This window comes from Spermophilus citellus, assembly GCF_964194105.1.
Source record: "Spermophilus citellus genome assembly, chromosome: 6".
Classification (NCBI taxonomy): Eukaryota; Metazoa; Chordata; class Mammalia; order Rodentia; family Sciuridae; genus Spermophilus; species Spermophilus citellus.
In genome coordinates, this window is record NC_138187.1 from 15,510,740 (window position 1) to 15,529,826 (window position 19,087).

Genomic DNA, 19,087 nt, shown 5'->3' on the forward strand with positions numbered 1-19,087 from the left:
CAGGAATGTAATAATTTGGTACTTCAATTAAGAAGCATCGGACACTATTAAAATTAAGGCTAAGCAACTACCAGGGTAAAATTTCCAGATTATTATTGATGACTTTTTAAGATGAAAACAAATTAAAAATCTGTCATTTTGGATAACAACAATTAAGTGATCTGAGTTTACCCTCTTTGCCTTTTTTTACAATGAAATCATTTCTGAAAAACAAATTCCCTATGAATCATATGCCGTGTAACTGTTACTTTATATTTCTGATTTATTTTCACTGTGGCAGTTTTTATTTTTCTCTTCTATTTCTCATCTGTTCCAATCCTGTCTCTTTGAAATAGTTAACTATCAGGCCAACACTAAAAGTAAAGTAGGGCTGAAGGGTTGCTAATATGAATAACTACTCAAAGAATCTAATCTAAATATCAAAAGAAAATACGGTATTTACCTTAAAAAGAAGTTCTCTACCATGTTTATATATTCTGATGATGGTTTCTTCTACCATATTTTCTAAAAGATGGGAAATTCTCAGAAAGGAGGGTCTTCATGACCTGAATTGCTATTTTGAGAACAAGATCTGTGAAACCCCAGGAAGTCTCACTTTCTCACTGAAGAATGTCTCTAAAGGCTTTTCCACAGTCAGGAAAAAGAATTGAAAAGTCTGCACATAATTCCTGTAAGAATTCCTGCAAACTTGGCAAGGCACAAAAAATTTGGTGTTTTTAAAAAATGTTCATACAACCCCACATTTGTAAACTATTGCCTAACCTTTGATGCCAGTTGACTTTTGCCCTTCTCAACTTGGGCACAGTCCTCCAGCCAAAATGCATCTGAGGTGGAGGAGACGGAGGAAGAGGAGCTTTTGTTTTCGTTCTTCACCATGGTCCAGTATGGAGATGGCGCTCTCACTTCTTTCTTATGATCTTGATGAATTATCACATCACAGTTGATGTTTTTTCCGACACTAATAGTTTGGTTCTCCTTTTTATACCCATGCCATTCTCTGGAAATAGATACTGGTCTTGCAGGGTGAGGCCCAAGTGACTGTGAATATCTGTAAAATTTAAGTTTTTTATCTAAAACTACATCTTCGTTGTCATCAGGGCTTGAGAAAAATTCATCTTTTGCCTTCCCAGTTTTCTTTGGTGAACTGAAATAAAAAGAATAGTGAATAAAATGAATGTCTGAACATTTATAGTTCCCTAAAGAGATAAGACTAGCCTGCTTTGTCTCATTAAAGTACCGTTAAATTTTTTTCCTATAAATATTGCCTTAAATTATTTTACACTACTTTAAAAAGCTTTGCATAGACTTAAACTATGCAAGACCATAATATTAGGAGGCCCTAAAGGATAGGTTAATTTCACTTGTACCTACAAGTTCAACCTGGCCATCACCTCCTGAGAATCCTGTTCTCATGGGTCGTATGACAATAACAGGAAAGTTCACTGATTGTGCTCTATATGTGTAATAAGAATTGTAATACATTCTACTGTTGTGTATTTTTTAAAAATCAAAAAAGAAAAAAAAAAGATCACTGATTTCCAGGGGGATCAGGAAATAAATAGTGGACCTCAAGGGTCTTCAGTAAGCAAGTCAGTATTCTTTTAATCATCTTTTTTTTCCTGACATTGCCACCCAGAGCATCATTCTGTCCCTCTCATTGGGGTTTACATACATAGATTTTGTTTTGTTTTGCTTTGTTTGGGTGCTGAGGATTGAACCCAGAGGCAATGACCACTGACCCACATCCCCAGCCATTTTTTACTTTTTATTTGAGACAGAGTCTAACCAAGCTACTTAGGATCTCACTAAGTTGCTGAGGCTGACCTGGCACTTGTGATCCTTCTGGCTCAGACATGGATTTGTAAAGCACCTTCTACTCACGTGGCCATTATCATTCTCTATTCTTCCTCTCTATTGTCATCCAAAAGCTTCAAAGGTTTTTTTTTTTTGGGGGGGGGGGTGTTTAATTCTGTTTTTTGGCTTGATTGTTGAAATTTAGGTGGTGTTTGCCTGCTAGGAACTAAGCTCTGGACTTTTCTAATACTTGCGCTCGCTAATCTTTGCAGAACAAATACCATCCATCACCTGCTCTCTCTCATCCTGGTGCTATTGCCTGCCAAGTCTACAACTAGATCTTTGTGATTCTAACCCTTTGACACATTCTGTTCTGCTAATACAAAACACATCTCTTCCCCACCCTCTCTGCCAATCCATCAGACTTCTTAGGGTTATCATTAATATCCTTGCCAGTCTGCCTGGTTTTTGTTTTGAAGTTTCTCTCTTCTAATATTAAGTCATTTTTACTGAAAGCATCTAGTCTTAAATGGTGTGATTTCCTTATCCTTAGCTTAGGGTCATGCAAGAAGATCTAGGACTGGAACCATTTGAAAAGAAAAGGAAAAAATCCAAGTTACTTTTTTTCAGATTGCAAGAGGTATTCTTGGTAATTCTGTAGTAGGCAATTGTAAAGGACAGGTGGTAGGGCTAGGTACTTTAATTAAACTAGCATTATTGCAATAGATAATAAAAACACAGCCAGCAGAGGTCAGTGTGGGCTGGATATAGATTTTATGCCACTAGACTACCCAGAACACAATATGGAATATTCTCTCTATTGTGCACGCAGTGCCATCTGCTCCTAGAAAAGGTCATACCATAAAAGCCCTTTCCTTTCCCCATCTTCCCCTTTGCTAACCCCTTCCACATAAGTTACTAAAATACCTTACAGAAGTACTTTGCTTAGTTAAGAAAGAAAATGTGTCATCATTCCATAAGTTTGTGGGGTTCAGTTGTGCTATTCTCTGTTTATCTCTGCTTTTGAATGGTCAGTCTGCCATCATTAACTTTTAATATTCAGAACCTCAGACTCTTTCCATGTAATGAACAAGCTTAGGACATGGCAGTTCTACAAGCAAATGGTTAAGGGCTCCAGCTTTAGAGCTGCACTCTCCAAAACAGGCTGCTGGCTACGTCTGGCTAAGTTTCAACTGAATATTTTGAATAAAAATTAAAATTCTCCAGGTACAGTCCCCGTATTTAAGTGCTTAATAGTTACATGTGGCTAGCCTACAGGACAACTCAGATGCAGAACATTCCACTACCACAGAAAGTTCTCACATTGTAAAGTCCTTGCCGTGGCCAAAACACAGGAAGCAATGAGTAAGTGTACACTATTATTTTTAAAATTTGGCGGGGTTTGTGTGAGGGGTGTGCCAGGGATTGAACTCAGGGCACTTGGCCACTGAGCCACATGCCCAGCCCTTTATTTATTTATTTATTTATTTATTTATTTATTTATTTAGAGAAAAGGGTTTTACTAAGTTGCTTAGCACCTTGCTTTTGCTGAAGCTGGCTTTGAACTCAAAATCCTATTTCAGCCTCTCAAACTGCTGGGATTACAGGTGTGTGCCACGGCGCTGGGCTTATTTTTAAATTAAAAAAAAAAAATTCAGTACTTGGATTGAACCCAGGAGGGCACTACACTAAGCTATATCCCCAGCCTTTATTTTAATTTTTTATTTTGAGATAGAGTTTTGCTAAATTGCCTGGGCTGGCCTCAAACTTGTAATCCCCTTGCTTGTCTCCCTAGTTACTGAGATTACAGGTGCACACACTATTCCTGACTTAATTTTACTTATTTTAAATCAGATCAGGATTGGTTTGGTCACTGGGGAAAAAATAATATTTTCCAGCCTGCCTGATCTGAAAAGGACAGCTGCTCCCCATCTCAAACCCAGTGTCACCATGTGGGAGTGCTTTAAAAAATACACAGAAAGTGTGAAAAAACAATTTAATGAAAAATATTATAAGCAGACACCTTGGTGGCTGCTGTCAGGTCAAGGAATGGAGTGTTACTGGTCCCTTGTGAAGCCCCCATGTATCTTCCTTGCTCTTTACAGGTCTGGGTTTTTTAAGTGCTGTGAGAAATGACCAAAGCATATCTGGGTACCACTTCAGATCCTTGGCCACAAGTTTGAGTCTCTGAAATAAAGTCGATGTAATATGGGCCATTTTCTAGGCTTTGTAAAAATCCTGGCCATATCCTTTGAGTCTATCCCTATAAACGAAAGTATAGGGCTGGGGCTAGGGATCAGAATGCTCCCTCCTATATCTGATCCTCACAAGAGTCCCTGTTACGGATAAAGAAACAAGCTCTCAATCCCAGCTACTTGAGATCCTGAGGCAGGAGGATTGCAGGAGGATCCCAAATTTGAGGCCAGCCTGGGCAAGGAAGGAAAGAAGGAGACAAGCTGTCGGATTATTTAGGTAATTTGAGATTCCTAGCTGGATTTAGTTTTTCACTTTCAATAAATGAAGCCTCCACCACATTAAAGTCCCATAATAGATTTAGCAGAACAAGACACATGGCATTTGCATTTTCCCAGGGAAGCATAGCAAACAACTGATTGTTCAGATGATTGAATTAAAAGTGGGATAAATATGGAGGAGATATATAGGGTGCTATGAGAGCATATGACAGGTGGTCCCAACTGTGTTAATGCCTCTTAGAGAAAGCTTGCACAGTGAGCTTTCAATGATGCATACTGAAGAGCAGCACTCTACTAAGCACATTGTAGATGGAAGAACACAAGGCAGAAAACTGAAATCTAAAGTAGGCTAGATAGGGTTGGGGATGTGGCTCAAGCGGTAGCGCGCTTGCCTGGCATGCCTGCGGCCTGGGGTTCGATCCTCAGCACCACATACCAACAAAGATGTTGTGTCCGCCGAGAACTAAAAAATAAATATTAAAAATTCTCTCTCTCTCTCTCCCCTCTCTCACTCTCTCTTTAAAAAAAAAATAAATAAAGTAGGCTAGATAAAGGGGGAAAAGAGTATGGGATGAAGCTGGAATGGTGCCCAGTCAGACCATCACATTATAGGCCAAGGTAAGGATTTTTGTCATTTTAAAACTGGAATATGACTTGATTAGATTTGCATTGTAAAAGGACCACCCTGTATAGAGAATAAATAAGAGGTGGGAATAGATGCAGGGAGAACCAAATGGTGGCTTTGTCTAGGACAATGGTAATAGCCAGAGACAGAAGCAGATAAATGTGAGAAGATAAGGAAAATGACAAGTATTAGTGGTTGGTTGGCAGGGTCAAGGATAGAGGAATCAAGCACAAGCACAACCCTTGTCAAGCAGGCAGACATTCCCCCAGTAAGATAGGACCACTGAAAGATCACTGGTGAGGTGACTTTATTTTAAGCATGAGTTTAAGGGGTTTATGAAAAATCCAGATGTAGACATCAGGTGGGCATCGAAAAATTTGTGTTCACAAGTTTGGTGATAACACAATGTGGAAGTGATTAGTGTACAGGTAGTGACCACAGGCATTGGTGAGGTTGCCTAAAAGAGCCAAGGACTAGGGACTGGGGTTGTGGCTCAGTGGTAGAGCGCTTGCATAGAATGCATGAGGCACTAGGTTCGATCCCCAGCACCCCATAAAAAAACTAAATAAACAAAATAAAGGTATTATGTCCATCTACAACTAAAAAAAAAAAAGAAAGAAAGAAAAAAAAAGCCAAGGACTAAACCGAGAAGAACTTGAGATGGGCAGAAGACCAAGAGGAGGTGACCAGAGGTAACAGGAAAATCAAGGGAGTAAGGTAACACAGAAACCTGAGGAAACTGATATGTCAAGAAGAGGGGAAGGAAGGTCGTTGCCAAGTCTCTAAAGCTGCTCAGAAGCCAAGCAAAATAAAGACTGAGAAGAGTCCATTCGAATCAGCATGAAGGACATGTATGACCCTAGGAAGGGGCCTCTTGAGCCAGGGATAAAAACAAAACCTAGATAGAGGAGAGTCCCTGGAAAGTGCATCTGCGGAGACAATGGAGAGGTCTGATAGGGGGGCAAGGGACAGGGCAGTGATTGAAGCCAGTAGGAGGAGGGGAATGGAGCTGGCGGGTTTGCTAACATGAAAGAAACTTGAAAGGGCTTAATTGTTACTGGAAACAGAGAGAAAGAAGTTGGCAATTAAGAAAGGAGACAGGATTCCCAGCGTGTTTTAAGGTCTGACTGCAGAGAGGCACATTGCAGGTGTTTTGGGGACAATCTTCCTATCAGCGACTGCTGGTTATAGCTTTTTTAACTGTAAGTTGTGTTTATCATGCTGCTTTAAATGAGGTCAGTCAACTATGCTTTCCAAAAGGATTTGGAAATTCACCTGATTATTCCGGCAGTGTCACCCATCTCTTCTACCACGGGTCTGACCATTTGATTATTCTCACATTCAATCAGGACCCTGTGCTTCCCAGGACCTGGGGTTCTGTATTGTAACAAAGAGTTCCTAAAATGAACAACTTACCGTGTCACTGGGAATTTGGTTTCAGGGATTAAATCATATATTTCTTGCCATTCTCGGGGTATAGCAATAAAATCTCGGTAAACCTTGAATTGTAGCACTGTTCCTATGGTGATATTTTGCAAAAGCTTTAAAAATTCTCGAAGAGTATATCCTAATACGTTGGCATGGCCAACACTAATCAGAACATCACCTAAAAGAGGAGAAATATTATCAGTAAAATTAAGATAATGGGTTGGAAAGGACCATATTTCTGACTTGGTTGTGGAATTTCTGTTTATATTGTTGGTTCATTTTGAACCAAAACTAGGCTTCAACCTTGACTTATTAAAAATATTCATCTCTTTGACATGAATGTCTTTTGTATAACAAAGAATATTTACAAGATGTTTCTTAATAGCCGTATAATGGAGGATATTAAACCATGAGACATTTCTAAAGTTCTTGGTATAACAGAGGCTATAAACCATTTATAGTCTGAACCATCCTTTGGGATTCTAAAAATATATTAGTTTGAGATAAAATGGATGGCTTTTACTAGTAAAGGAAAAAAACATTTACACTCAGTGATAAATAAATGACCTACTTTCTATTATACCTGCCTGGCAATTTCCAGCGCCCTCCACCGTAAATAGACTATATTAATCAAGCCTTTCATTTCCATTTTCTGCCCCATGCAGAATTACTTGGGCACATAATTTTGTATGAAACACTGGGCAATTAGCTTGCTTTAATTATGCTGAAGCTGTATATGCAGAGAGTATATTGAAAGGAATTTGATGGCTTGGGAGAGGGAGTTTCTGAGCCCCCAGTAGGTGGAAAGAGAACTACATTTTGGCAACAAACCCCTGGGTCCCCAAAATGGAAAAGCTAAGAAACCAATTCTTTACTTGCACCCACCTCCCCTGCCTCCCTACCCTACCAGGTTGATATGGGCCTATAAACCAGTGCAGTCACCAGGCCCTCCCATCTGGGTCACTGAACCTGGAGGAGATGCAGAGCAATGACAGGAGCATGCAGTTTCCAGGAGCAGCTATACATGGCCCTTTCCTCTCTCCCTATCTTCTGAGCCTGGTTCTCCAGTCTGTTGGCCAGGCAGTTGGGGCAGATGCAGTATCCTAAATTCAGTGCCTCACCTGTTTTCTGTTGCTTGCAGTGAAGAACTCTGAATGCCACTTGCCTTCAGCAGACTTTGAGAAGAGATATGCTGTTCAAGGCCAGACTCACATTGGGCAAAATCTTAGTCCTCAGAGCTTACTAGGAACTGACTTCTTACCAACATTAACAGAAACTTTAGAGCTGACATGGGATGAAGTGGCCTGGATGAAGTTATAAATGGTGTGTTCACTTCTCCAAGTGTGGAAAACTAGGCATGCTCCAATCATTCCAAGACAGATGAAACTCAACCTCAGAGGAGAAAAGGATCAAGAAAAAGCACTTTCTCTGATCCCAGTGAGCTTTAGTCAGAAATTACAGTGATCACCAAGGATTTCCACAGTGCTAGACCCATCAGAAACAAGTGGTTAGTATTCCAGTAAATGAGTACTTAGAAGGATAGAGAAAACCTTCTACCTTGGTCTTAGGAATTAGCTGTGGGTTAAATCAGCCATGTACCTGAAGTACCTGAAGCTACACTTCATAAAAACAAGGCTTCTCCCAGCTCCCTGCAGGCCACACAGTATGAAGCAGCTGCTCCTCCGACTGAGGTTAATTACAATGGGGGGGAAAAACCCTCTCTGGATGAGCTTACTTGCCTAATGTTAAAAGGAGTGTTTATAGCTGAAAGCTATGACTTGGCATTGTGCTTAATTATGTTGTAAAAGGGTGACTTTATCAAGAAAGCAGAAAATAAACAGCTTAATACCCTGACGGTTCTGGCTATAAACCAAGTGTGTCAGCGTACGAATGTGATTACTCTGGCAATAGGCATTAACACTGCCCTTCACAGGGAGACACCAATTTGGTGTTTATGAACACCAACTTCATTACACATCTTCTTTTCTGTTTTAATGGGCTGTAGAATGACATTGCATAAACTTTGTCTCGATTACCTATATTAAATCAACTCTGTAGCACTTGTGTCACTACTGAAAAATACATTTTTTTCTCTGTCCCTCCCAACAAGGCTATAAGTTGCTTAAGTTCTACGTGTTAGGGACCGAATCTGCTTGGCTCCCCAATGGATCCACAGTGCCTAGCAGGGTGCGTGTGCACAGCAGGCATTCAGGAAATACTGATTGAATGAATGAAGCCTGGTACGAGCAGTGGCCAAGGCACACGTTAGCTACTGTCAAAGCAGCATTAATTTCTTAAGACTTTGGTTGGCAGTCTGTTGAAGCCATAATGGCCAAGGTGGATCTAAAGTTTAGCCAGAATAAACTAACACTAAACTAAATCAGGAGATTTGAGATGAAACTCCATCATGAATCACCAAAGAAGAAGCTTTAAAACACAGGAATAATAAATAATGGGACTGAGAGGCTATGAAACCAAAGAAATAGCGAATTTCTACACTTATTGCCTTCCATGATCTTATTTATAAAAAACGCATTACAGAGACTGAAGTCGCTGACTTCTCATGAAGAAATCTGGGACTCTGGACTCCTTATGTACTAAAATCTGATTTCTAGTTATTAGGCAATTGTCTAGAAAGGTATGGGCTTTCCGGGCAGACATGGGTTCAAATCCCAGCTTGGACCATGGACTAAGCCATGTATTCTGAGCAAATTACTTCATCTCTCTAAGATTCTATATTTCATTATTTACATTCTAGGAGTGTTGCAAACACAAAATTCAATAATAAACGTAGAAATATCTTGTACAATGCCTGGGACAAATGCATAATAAACGTGCCAGACCTGGAGGTAATTCCTGGATTTAAAAAGATGAATTCGGGACTGCCTCTCACCTCAAAGAGCCCACCATGAGATTCTGTGTCACAGGGATGAACCAGAACACACTCTTGTCCCACTCTAGCACCCTGGAGTATGCACCTGGTTACCAACCAGCATTTGTCACCTGACTCAAGAGCTAAAAAGAAGGAAAGTCCGTGGAACCTGACCTGGAGTTCTTTCAGTCTGTGTATTGAAGGTTTGATCACCAGCTTGTGGAACCACTGAAAAATGCTGGAACCTTTAGGATGTAGAGCCTAGTAGAAGGCCCCTTCATATCTCTCTCTCTCTCTCTCTCTCTCTCTCTCTCTCTCTCTCTCTTTTGCCCTCCAGCTGTCAGGAAATGAGTAGGTTTCTCTGCCACACACTCCTACCATGATGTGCTACTTTGCCACAGTTCCAAAGCAACAGAGCCAACCAACCATGAAACTGAAACCTATGAACCATTAGCCAAAATAAACCTTTCCTCCTTATAAGTTGTTTACCTCAGGCATTTTGTCACAGTGACAGAAAGCTGACTTAATACAGTGTAAGGAGCCCAGAACTCTCTGGGCAGTTTGTTCCTCAGCACCAAGTAGTGATATGGGGAGAAAATGCTTTGGATTTTAAGATAAGTTAATCTTTCAATATAACATTTATCGATTTTATTTTTTAATCTGTTGCTTCAAACCCTATCTGAGTCATCTGAGGAGATTTTAAAGCATGAGCTAGCTGCCCTGAGCTAACCCTACATCAGTTGAATCAGAACCTGTGGGGAGATGGGGCCCAGGTGATTCTAACAGGTAACCAGGTAACTGGGACTTGTATATCACAATCATTTTTTATTCTTTTAAAAAAGACACAAGTATAGAGAATCTATAAATCAGAACAGTGTAACAATTGCCAATTTTTCTAGAGCACTTGAAGTTCTCAAAGCACTTTCATAACAATTATTTCATCAAATCCTAGCAACCCCTGACAAAGATGGGATCCCCCAATTTAGAGATGAGGTGACTGAGACCTGGAAGGTTAAGGACCATTGCCCAGTATCACAGAGCTAGAAAGTGACAGAGCTTGGGCCAGAATTCAGGTCGCCTAACCTGAAACGTTTTGTTTTGTTTTTCCTTTTGAGCACTTCACCATCCCACTGTGCTTCACTCCTGGGCACAGCACCAGGCCTGGAGGAGGCACTGGGAAAATGTGTCTCTCACCAGATAGAACACACATTCACCCGAAGATTGGTAAAACCCTGGGGTTCTCGGATCCTAGCTCCTCGGTGTGACTGTGGGTAAATATTTGATTTTTTGTGTGTAAGGTGGATTAATGCAGAATCTGCCTCTTGGGTTTTCAGGAGGGTGAAACATGATAATGGGTCCAAGTGTTAGTGATGATTAATACTGCCTAGAAGAGAAGAAATCTTTATCACAGAGAGGCATAAGCTCTGGAGTGACACTGGACTTCCAGTTGTAGCCACTTACAAGGTGCACATGACCTGGACAAGGAACTCAGTCTCACTGAATCTCAGTTTCCTCACCTGTAAAAGGAGAATGATAATAACAGTTCCTACCTAGAGAATTAAATGAATAAGCACTTCTGACAGCGAGAGTTATATGTATGGGATAGCAATTTACTGGACTGCAGAGAGTTCTCAACCAATGTCATCATATTATTATGGTTATGCTGAAACTGTGTGGCTCCCTGAAGGCAGAGGAGAGGGGACATGGGGAAACCACAGTCACCTGGCTTGAGTCTCCGGTCCTTGGCTGCAGCCCCATTTTTGATGAGGTGGGAAATCTGGAGGTAGGGCCCATGCTGGATGATGATCAGGCCTAATCCCAGTCTGCCCACAGTGAGTTTGGTCTGCTGAGTTTTGCTCAAGTTGTGTACAGAGTTCTTGAACTCGAAGCTGAATTGTTTTCCTAATAGAAAGAAGGGAACTTGTTTCAGTTATTTATTGAGACAGCAGCATGGCAGTAGTTTCTGGGGTTCTCAAGCCAGGCTGCTGGGGCAGTTATGAAATCTACCTATTCCTTAGTTTCTTCATCAGTAAAATGAGGGTTACAAAAGTGTTATGAGAATTACATGAGTCATTAAAGGGCTCTTGCACAATGTCAGACACACCATGGGGGTTTAATCAATATCAGTTATTATTATTATCAGTTCACTTAACAAATACTTATTGTGCTTACCACTTACCATGGTGAGTCAAACAAATGTGTTTCTTGCCCTTATGGATCTTGTAGACAGGGAAGGAAACAAATATCAGTTACATAAATCTACATTGGATAACAAACTATAACACAAGCTATGAAAGAAAAAATAATACTCAGGATGAACAGCAGGGGGCCTCATTCTCTTCTGGGGAGGCTCCCTCAATTGGGCTTTCCTGAGAGGGTGAATACAAATTTAGAAAGGACCAAAACTATTTACTCAAAAGAGAAAGGGAGAGAGAAAATTGGATCAAGGTTCTGAGATTCCCGAAGCCCTGCTGGGAATATGAAGGAGTCCACTAGTAGGAGGCGGCCAGAGGCCCAATGGTGGGGCTGACAGGGGCTGGTGCTCAGGTTTGCCCTAATGAAAAAGCTCAGAAGTGATTTAAGCTGGACATGATTCAGTTTGCATTTAAATCAAACTTCTGGCTGCTGGGTGGTGTGTGGGTTGTGGAACCCAGAGTTGACTAGAGAAATGGAAAGGTTACTGCATTCACCCAGGTATGTCATAGTGCTGACAGAGGAAATGGACAGTAGACGGATCCAAAAAGGACTTGGGGGGCTGGGATGTGGCTCAAGCGGTAGCGCGCTTGCCTGGCATGCGTGCGGCCCGGGTTCGATCCTCAGCACCACATACAAAGATGTTGTGTCCACCGATAACCAAAAAATAAATATTAAAATTCTTTCTAAAAAAAAAAACAAACAAAAAGGACTTGGGAAGGAAATCCAAAGGCCTTTGGGACAGCGAGTTGTAGAGATGTTGAAACATGCTTTTTATAGATCCAACTCTCACAAGGAAATTTCAAGGATTAAGGAGTGATTGAAAACAAGTGATTTTTTTTTTCCTCCAGAGGAAGCTTCTAGAAGGCTCTTTTTCAGTACACAGGAAAGTTCTGTGTGGAGAGCTGTTTTTTGCACACTGTTCCAGAATTCCATACACAGCTGATTCCATTAGGATGAGTGACACACTGCAACTGGCCAAGTCCTTGCTATGTCCATGTGACTGCTGTTTTCATGGTCTGCTGAGAGGGGCTCACCCAGCTGTAGAGAACTGGCAGAATTCACCTCCCTTTCCTCAAAGCAAAAGTCTTTGCCCATCTCCAACCTCATCTTCCTTCAAATCACAGACACTTTCTGGCTGGAAAACTACCCAGGATAAAGAAGATAAGGTCTTCAGAGTTTTTTTAGGGGCAATTTGGGGTCCGGGTATGCTCTTCTTTGAGCCTCTGGTTCCTGGGCAGACAGAGAAGTTCATCCTCTGCAGGGTCTGGGTCTCATGAGACCTCAGCCTGCAAATTAAATGTGCTTTATGATGTAGTCTATGGAGCCTAGATTCAAAAGACAGTAGGGTAAGTAAATGAAGCCAGCCTCAAACAGCACCATCCATGATTCCATTTTTATGACATTCTCCATGGAAAAACACACAATTCTAAACAAATCCGAGTGTGAGAAAGTACGGAGAAGGAAGAGGTAGGCCACCAAAGGGCGGCTCCAGCGTAATTTGGGGGGTGGTAGTACATTCCCTGTCTTGGGGTGGTTCGATGTGGTTATATGCTTGTCGAAACTCATAGTGCTGTGCACTAAGAAGGGAGGCCCTACTGAATGTAAATTATACCATAATAAACAATGGTGAGGGATTAGCTTCCAGGCCAAGGATGTGACGTCCCCATTTTACAGAAGAGGGAAAGTGAATATGGCTTGAAACCCAAGACATCACCCTCTCCCCATTCTCCCCGGTTACCATATCCGCATTTTCCCTTGGACTTCTCCATGGCCCCGGGAGGGTGGGCGGCTCAGGAAAACCTCCTGGAGCCTAGGCTGGAGCGCGTCTAACGGCCAGCAATTTCGAATCCTGCAGAAGCACGCGCAGGGCAGCACTGCAGGCAACCCCCCCCCCCCCCCAGTAGATTTCGGGCGCCGTCCCTCGGGATGACCGCCAGGGGGCACTGCGAGGCCGCCGCAGTGTGGGAGGCTCCAGGGCTGTGTGGACCTTGGAAAACTTGGCAGGGGTGTTACACTCCAATGTGGCAAGTGAAAACTTTGGGGTAGAAAGAATGGAACTTCTGCGGGGACAGGCAGAGTGCCAGGCTCACACTGGGTTCTTCATTTATTGGTGATGAAACCCAAATGGGATGGAGCAGAAAGCAAAGAGGAGTTTTCTCAAAGATGGCAGAGGAAAAGCACAGCTAGAAGATCACAGAATCCCTAGAAGATCACAGTCCCCTGCTGCACGCCTAATGATGGTATTTTTAAATACTGTTGCATCAACAGCTCCAAATGCTTTGCCACTACACTTTTTTTCATAGATGTTTTGGTTGAGAAAAGGCCAAGGGTGGCCTGAAAACAATGAGTCACTATTAAGAGAGGGATTAATGCTTCCTTCTTTTTTCCAAAATAACCCTTCCTCCCACACACACATTCACTCATACAGCAAATATTCACTGGAAGCCGCTGTGGTTTGTGGGGATGCTGGGGACAAAGTAGACAAGACAAACAGGGCCCTATCCTCTTGGAATTTATGCTTGAAAAACAGACAATGGGGACAATTTTATGAAAATATAAATTTTCAAAATAAATTCTAGGCATTTGGCACATGCCTGAGATGCCAACAACTGAAAAGGCTGAGGTAGGAGATAAAGGCCTGGGCAAGAGAAGGAGGAGGAAATAACATGAGGTAGGTCCCCACTCTGAAGAAACCAAGAGGTTAAGCACCTTGCCTAAAGGCATTCACCTATCAGATGTCAGGAACTGTGCTAAGATTTCTCTGGTAAACTTGAGTAGGCCCAACTTATTCTGCTGATTTTTCTGGCACTACCCAGACAGGCCAGATTTCTCATTGGATAAATCCTGTGTCACTGAACCTCACATATAGTGCTACTGTCAACCTCAAGGAATCTTCAGCCAGTGGTTTCTTGTGATAGGCCACCTGTTTCCTCTTCCAAATAGTCTGGCAGGGATCTATCTAGATAACAAATAAATTCTTTCATAAAATGTACCCTTTGCCTCTGTCTTCCCATCAGCAGGGAAATGGTGAGATTTGTGGGATTTAAGCACCTGAGTCTTCTCTCCATGCCAGACAGAAAAATCTCTTAAGGGCTCATGGCATAAATGCAGGATACAAATTGTCACGGATTCTGTGCTGTTTTGCCCAGGTCCTCCTTCAGGGCTGAAGGACTTATGCCTCCCCCAATTCACCATTCCCTGCTGCTGGCTGAGAGAGCCCCTTGCCCAAGATCCTACCTTCCCAGGGCAGCTAGAATCCAATGACTGACAGCACAGGGCCATCCCAGCTTCAGAGCTCTCTATGGGGTCCACTGTCAGGCCCTGTCATGGTTGTCCTGCAGCCAGACTTCTCCCTCTGCCCACAGGGGTGGGTCCCAAAAGCACTCTCCCACCAAACTCCCTGTGACTTGGAATCTGTCTTCTAAAGACCCCAACCAGCAACAGAGAGTGCCAGAGGTGATCTGAAGGAGTAGATGCCCAGATGAGACATGGGAGCTGGATCACCCAATTTAATGAGGTCCCAACCCCAAAGAAGCATAGCAGCCTCTGGCACAGGGAAGCGTTAAGATTGCAAATGTTTTCCCGGTAGTAAATGGATGGCATACCAGGGGAAGGAAATTTAAGAGCAGGTATCATGTATCAGACATTCATTAGGCTAAGGAATCGGCAGGAAGAGTAATCACCAGGAAGGAAGCAGGTAACTGCTACACATAAGGACAGGAAGCAGGTGATCTGTGGCACCCAGATGATCCACTTAGGTGTTGTAGTCCTTTGTCATATTTTGACAGTAACTAACTGGACAAATACAGCAGCCACAGCAACAAGGGCCTTAAACTTCAGGGCTGGAGGTCTAGGCCACTCAACCACATGAGCCCCCTAGACCATCAGAGGTGCTGGCATGACGTGAGAGGAATCTTGGGTGAGTCAAAGAGGGAAATGATGAGGATGTCAGTTATGCTTCAAGATGAGCTGCCACATTCCTCTAGTAGTTTCCCAAGAGAAAAGATACCCACCAGAGTCCTGGAGGGGCCACTTTCAGGACTTAAATAAACAAGTCAAAGTTGAGAATTGGGATGTTAAAGATAGTAGATATGTTTTCTACTGCAATAGAGCAGTGCTTCTCAAATCTGGGTAGGACATGGACCAACTATGAGTGATGTGATAGGAATTCAAGTAACTGGACAGATATGGCCCATTTTCCTGGGGGGTCAGTTTTATTTGAAAATATAAGAAAATGCTAAAAATTATTATTATGGAGCATAATACAAAATGCTAATGATCTGCTGAACACCATGGAGGCACTGTGGCAGATGCTGATGTGCCACTAGGTCCCCTTCAGGACTAAAGAATTATTCCCCAGTTACTGAAAGAGTTTAGGTTGACAGATCTCTGCTGTTGGTCTTCTTGAGGAATTGTGCTTGGCTGCAGAGAGCCACCTTCCCTAAAGTCACACCCCATTCCTGGGGTAGCTAGCTAATCCAGTGATTGACTGGTCAGTGCTAAGAATGTAAAGGCTTGGCCTCTTTATCCCAACTCAGCAACTTGAAATTGCCATCTCAGCTTCAGATCTCCCCTCTGAGTCTGCCAAAGTCTCTTCTGACTCCCTGACTTCTGTGTCCAATCCTGCCTCCCTTCCTTCCCTCACAGGAGTTGATCTGAGAGCACTCACTAATAAATTTCCTGCACACTGATCAATAATCTCTTGCCTCTGAGTCAGCTCCAGGGGAATCAATGTAGGAGACAAACCATGATCTGAGCCCTGACCAAGCTGTTAACCTCTGGATTTGGCTCTTTGGTCTTCTTTAATCCCAGAAACCCCCTGATATATACATGTGGTGTGTTGGCCCACATAGTAAACTTGACCCCTATGAGAGGAAGTGTGTTCTTTATTCTGTCAGGCCAAAGATACTCCTTAAAATGAAGAGTGATGACACTTCCACAGCTTTCCCAAGGTCCCATCTGGATTCAGCCTCTTCTGTGCTGAGGCCTGTCATCAATCACAATCAAGCACATCACATCCATGGCTCCTTAACAGCCACAGTATGGCTATTTATGTCTTTGGGCTTCCAGCAGAGCTCCCCCTGTGAGCCTTCTATGTTCTTCTGGATCCCCAAGGACTTGCTGCCATAAAGAGCCTCCTAGCTCATCTCTGATTAGAAGAGTCCCAGCTGTTTTCTTAGGTGTGGGTGAGAGGATAGGATGCTTCTATCGCTAAGGCAGTGACTCTGGGTGTCTGTCTGGTTAGATAGGGGAAAAAGGCCAGGAGAGGTGACATGGCTTTCCCAAGTTCAAGTCAGTAGCAGGACTGGAACTAAATATGCATATCACTCCTCCCAAACCTCTCAGGTTTGTCTCTACTAAAATCTAGAGAAGAGAACTGCTTTGTGCTGTAAATCTCAGTGGCTTGGGACTGGAAGTCAAGAATATGATGTGGAACCCAAATCAGGGATTAAGAGAAACTCTGTAAATAGTATATTTGGCCCCTACTAATCCCACCCCCATCCTGTTGGTAGGAAGGGAAGGCATGGGTCACTATGATCTATAATGCAAAGCAGAGTTGTGCAGCAGGAGTGTGCAGGGCCTGCATGATGATGTATAGCCATTCATCTGAGTAAAAGGTTTAATTTTTTTTTTTTAACTCAGTGCTGGTTGTTTTGTGCTTTCCTCTGATATCTAGAACCTTCTGTGGAGGGATAAATGCAGGAGGGTCTGGGAAGTGCTGCCACAGTAAAAGGAAGATTTACACCTGTATTTTTTAGTTATAGATGGACACAATACCTTTATTTAATTTATTTATTTCTATGTGGTTTTGAGGATTGAACCCAGTGCCTCACACATGCTAGGCAAGTGCTCTACCACTGAGCCACAACCCCAGCCCCTACACCTGTATTTTTTAAACAAAAGAATCAAGTCACTATCATTCTACTCAATCAGAATAGTTGCAAACTGTTTAACATTCCAATGTAGGATTCTCACTAGCAGGCCAGTGGTGAACATCAGTGGATATTATTCCAGAACCTAGTTCTGCATAGTTAGGGTTTTTCATCTATTCATAGGCAATCAAAACACCTGACAAGAAGCCAAAAACATGACTCCCTCAAACTTCTACAGTACTTAAAAAAGAAAAAAGAAAAGACCTCCTGCAATAATATATTGACTTCAGTCATGTATAACTAATTAGAACAAATAAAAAATTCTTTGAAAAAATAATGATATTGATATGCACTAAATCTAGATCTTTGGAACATATAAATTATCTTGTGTCAATTTCTGTGGCAGAGAAAATTACATTATATAATTTTTTTCAAAGTTCTTCTCCCAAGAGACCAGTGTTTGGACAGGAAAGTCTTTAGCAATCAAATCTTTTCTTCCCTAATCTATGTTGTGCCATGGATAACTGCACATTTTTTGCAATGCTGTTGAATCTGGTGGAATTTGAAACCTGCTGAGTTTTGTGGACAGGTAGGCCTTCCAAAAATAGAGACAGATGTCACTCTTCTAGGTCTTTCTAGAGATGACCTAGGTGGCATTTAAGGAGAAAACAAGTGTCCTGTCATTATTTGCTGCATGGAGTCCTACCCAGGATACAGAGAGTGGGATCTAAAGTCAGAGTTAGTGTCACTTAATCCAGAAGTCATGGAAGGAAAATCAAAAACAAAAACCCTCCAGCAGATAACAAAATCATAGATGGCTAGATCATCTGTATTGCTAACTAAATTATGCAAATGTCTTATTTTTTTCTTGTTTATCCATTCAGCCTAGGATTCTCCTTACATCCCAACTCAGTAAATAGTATCTATCATCAAACTTGGTTGCTCAAGCCAAAAGCCTGGAGTCATTCCTGAGTTCTGTCTTTCAACTCCTCCCACATTATCAGCAAGTCCTTCCCTCTATCTACAAAACACCCAAATACGTCAATATTTTTTCCACCTAGAATACTGTTACCCAAAACCACAGTTATCTTTCCTGGACTACTTTGTCTCTTATGTCGTGTCTCTGCTTTCATTTTTGCCCCTTCCCCCTACAATCTACACTACGTACCTTTACAGATTAAAATCATGTCACCCTCCAGTGTCTTCCCATTGCTCTTGAAACAAAATCCAAATGCTTTACTATGGACCCCGAAGCCTTTCATCTAGACTCTGCCTGCTGCTTCTCACCCCACTCTCTAAACCCACAGGCCATTTTGCAGGTCCTTGAATGTGTCAAGTCTCTTCTCTGTGGCCTCCCCTAATGGTCTGGTCTTTGCACTTGCTGTTGCCTTTGTCTAGGACAGTCTTCATAAGATCAGCCTTTATGATCCTAGTTAAGTCACAGCGAAAATAAATGTATCCCTTCCTCTCCATCATTAAGCATCACCAACCTGACCCTCATTAAGTTCATAAATCAGCACCTGAAATTTTGTTTTAATGATGGGCTTTCAGCTTGTCTTTGCCCACCCGCACGTCATCTATAGTGCCTGACGCACGCACAGTAGGTGTCAAGAGCTATTTCCCACACGGGCCAATCCCGGGAGCTGACGGCCACGGAGCTGGTAACGATAGCACAAGGTGACAAGGACCGTGCGGGGCCCGCCTCCTGCTAGAAGCGGGCGGCTTCCCCTTGCGCTCATCCCAGTGGCCTTAGGAAAGCTTAGGGACCGGAGCATTCGGCATCCAGTCATTAACGACGACGACAGCGTCGTTCCTGGGAAGAAAG

The 19,087-nt window shown here is 42.4% G+C and overlaps 1 protein-coding gene across 1 annotated transcript; it reads right to left on the bottom strand.

The window, feature by feature from the left end:
* Positions 1-36: 36 nt before the first annotated feature.
* Positions 37-19,052, bottom strand: PDZD9 (PDZ domain containing 9; the record flags this gene model as incomplete). Its single annotated transcript, XM_081300062.1, has 4 exons — positions 37-1,144; positions 6,310-6,499; positions 10,916-11,095; positions 18,890-19,052. 4 exons carry the CDS (start codon positions 19,050-19,052, stop codon positions 751-753), a joined length of 927 nt encoding a protein of 308 aa, XP_081156188.1. The 3' UTR covers positions 37-750.
* Between the last annotated feature and the right edge of the window lie 35 nt (positions 19,053-19,087).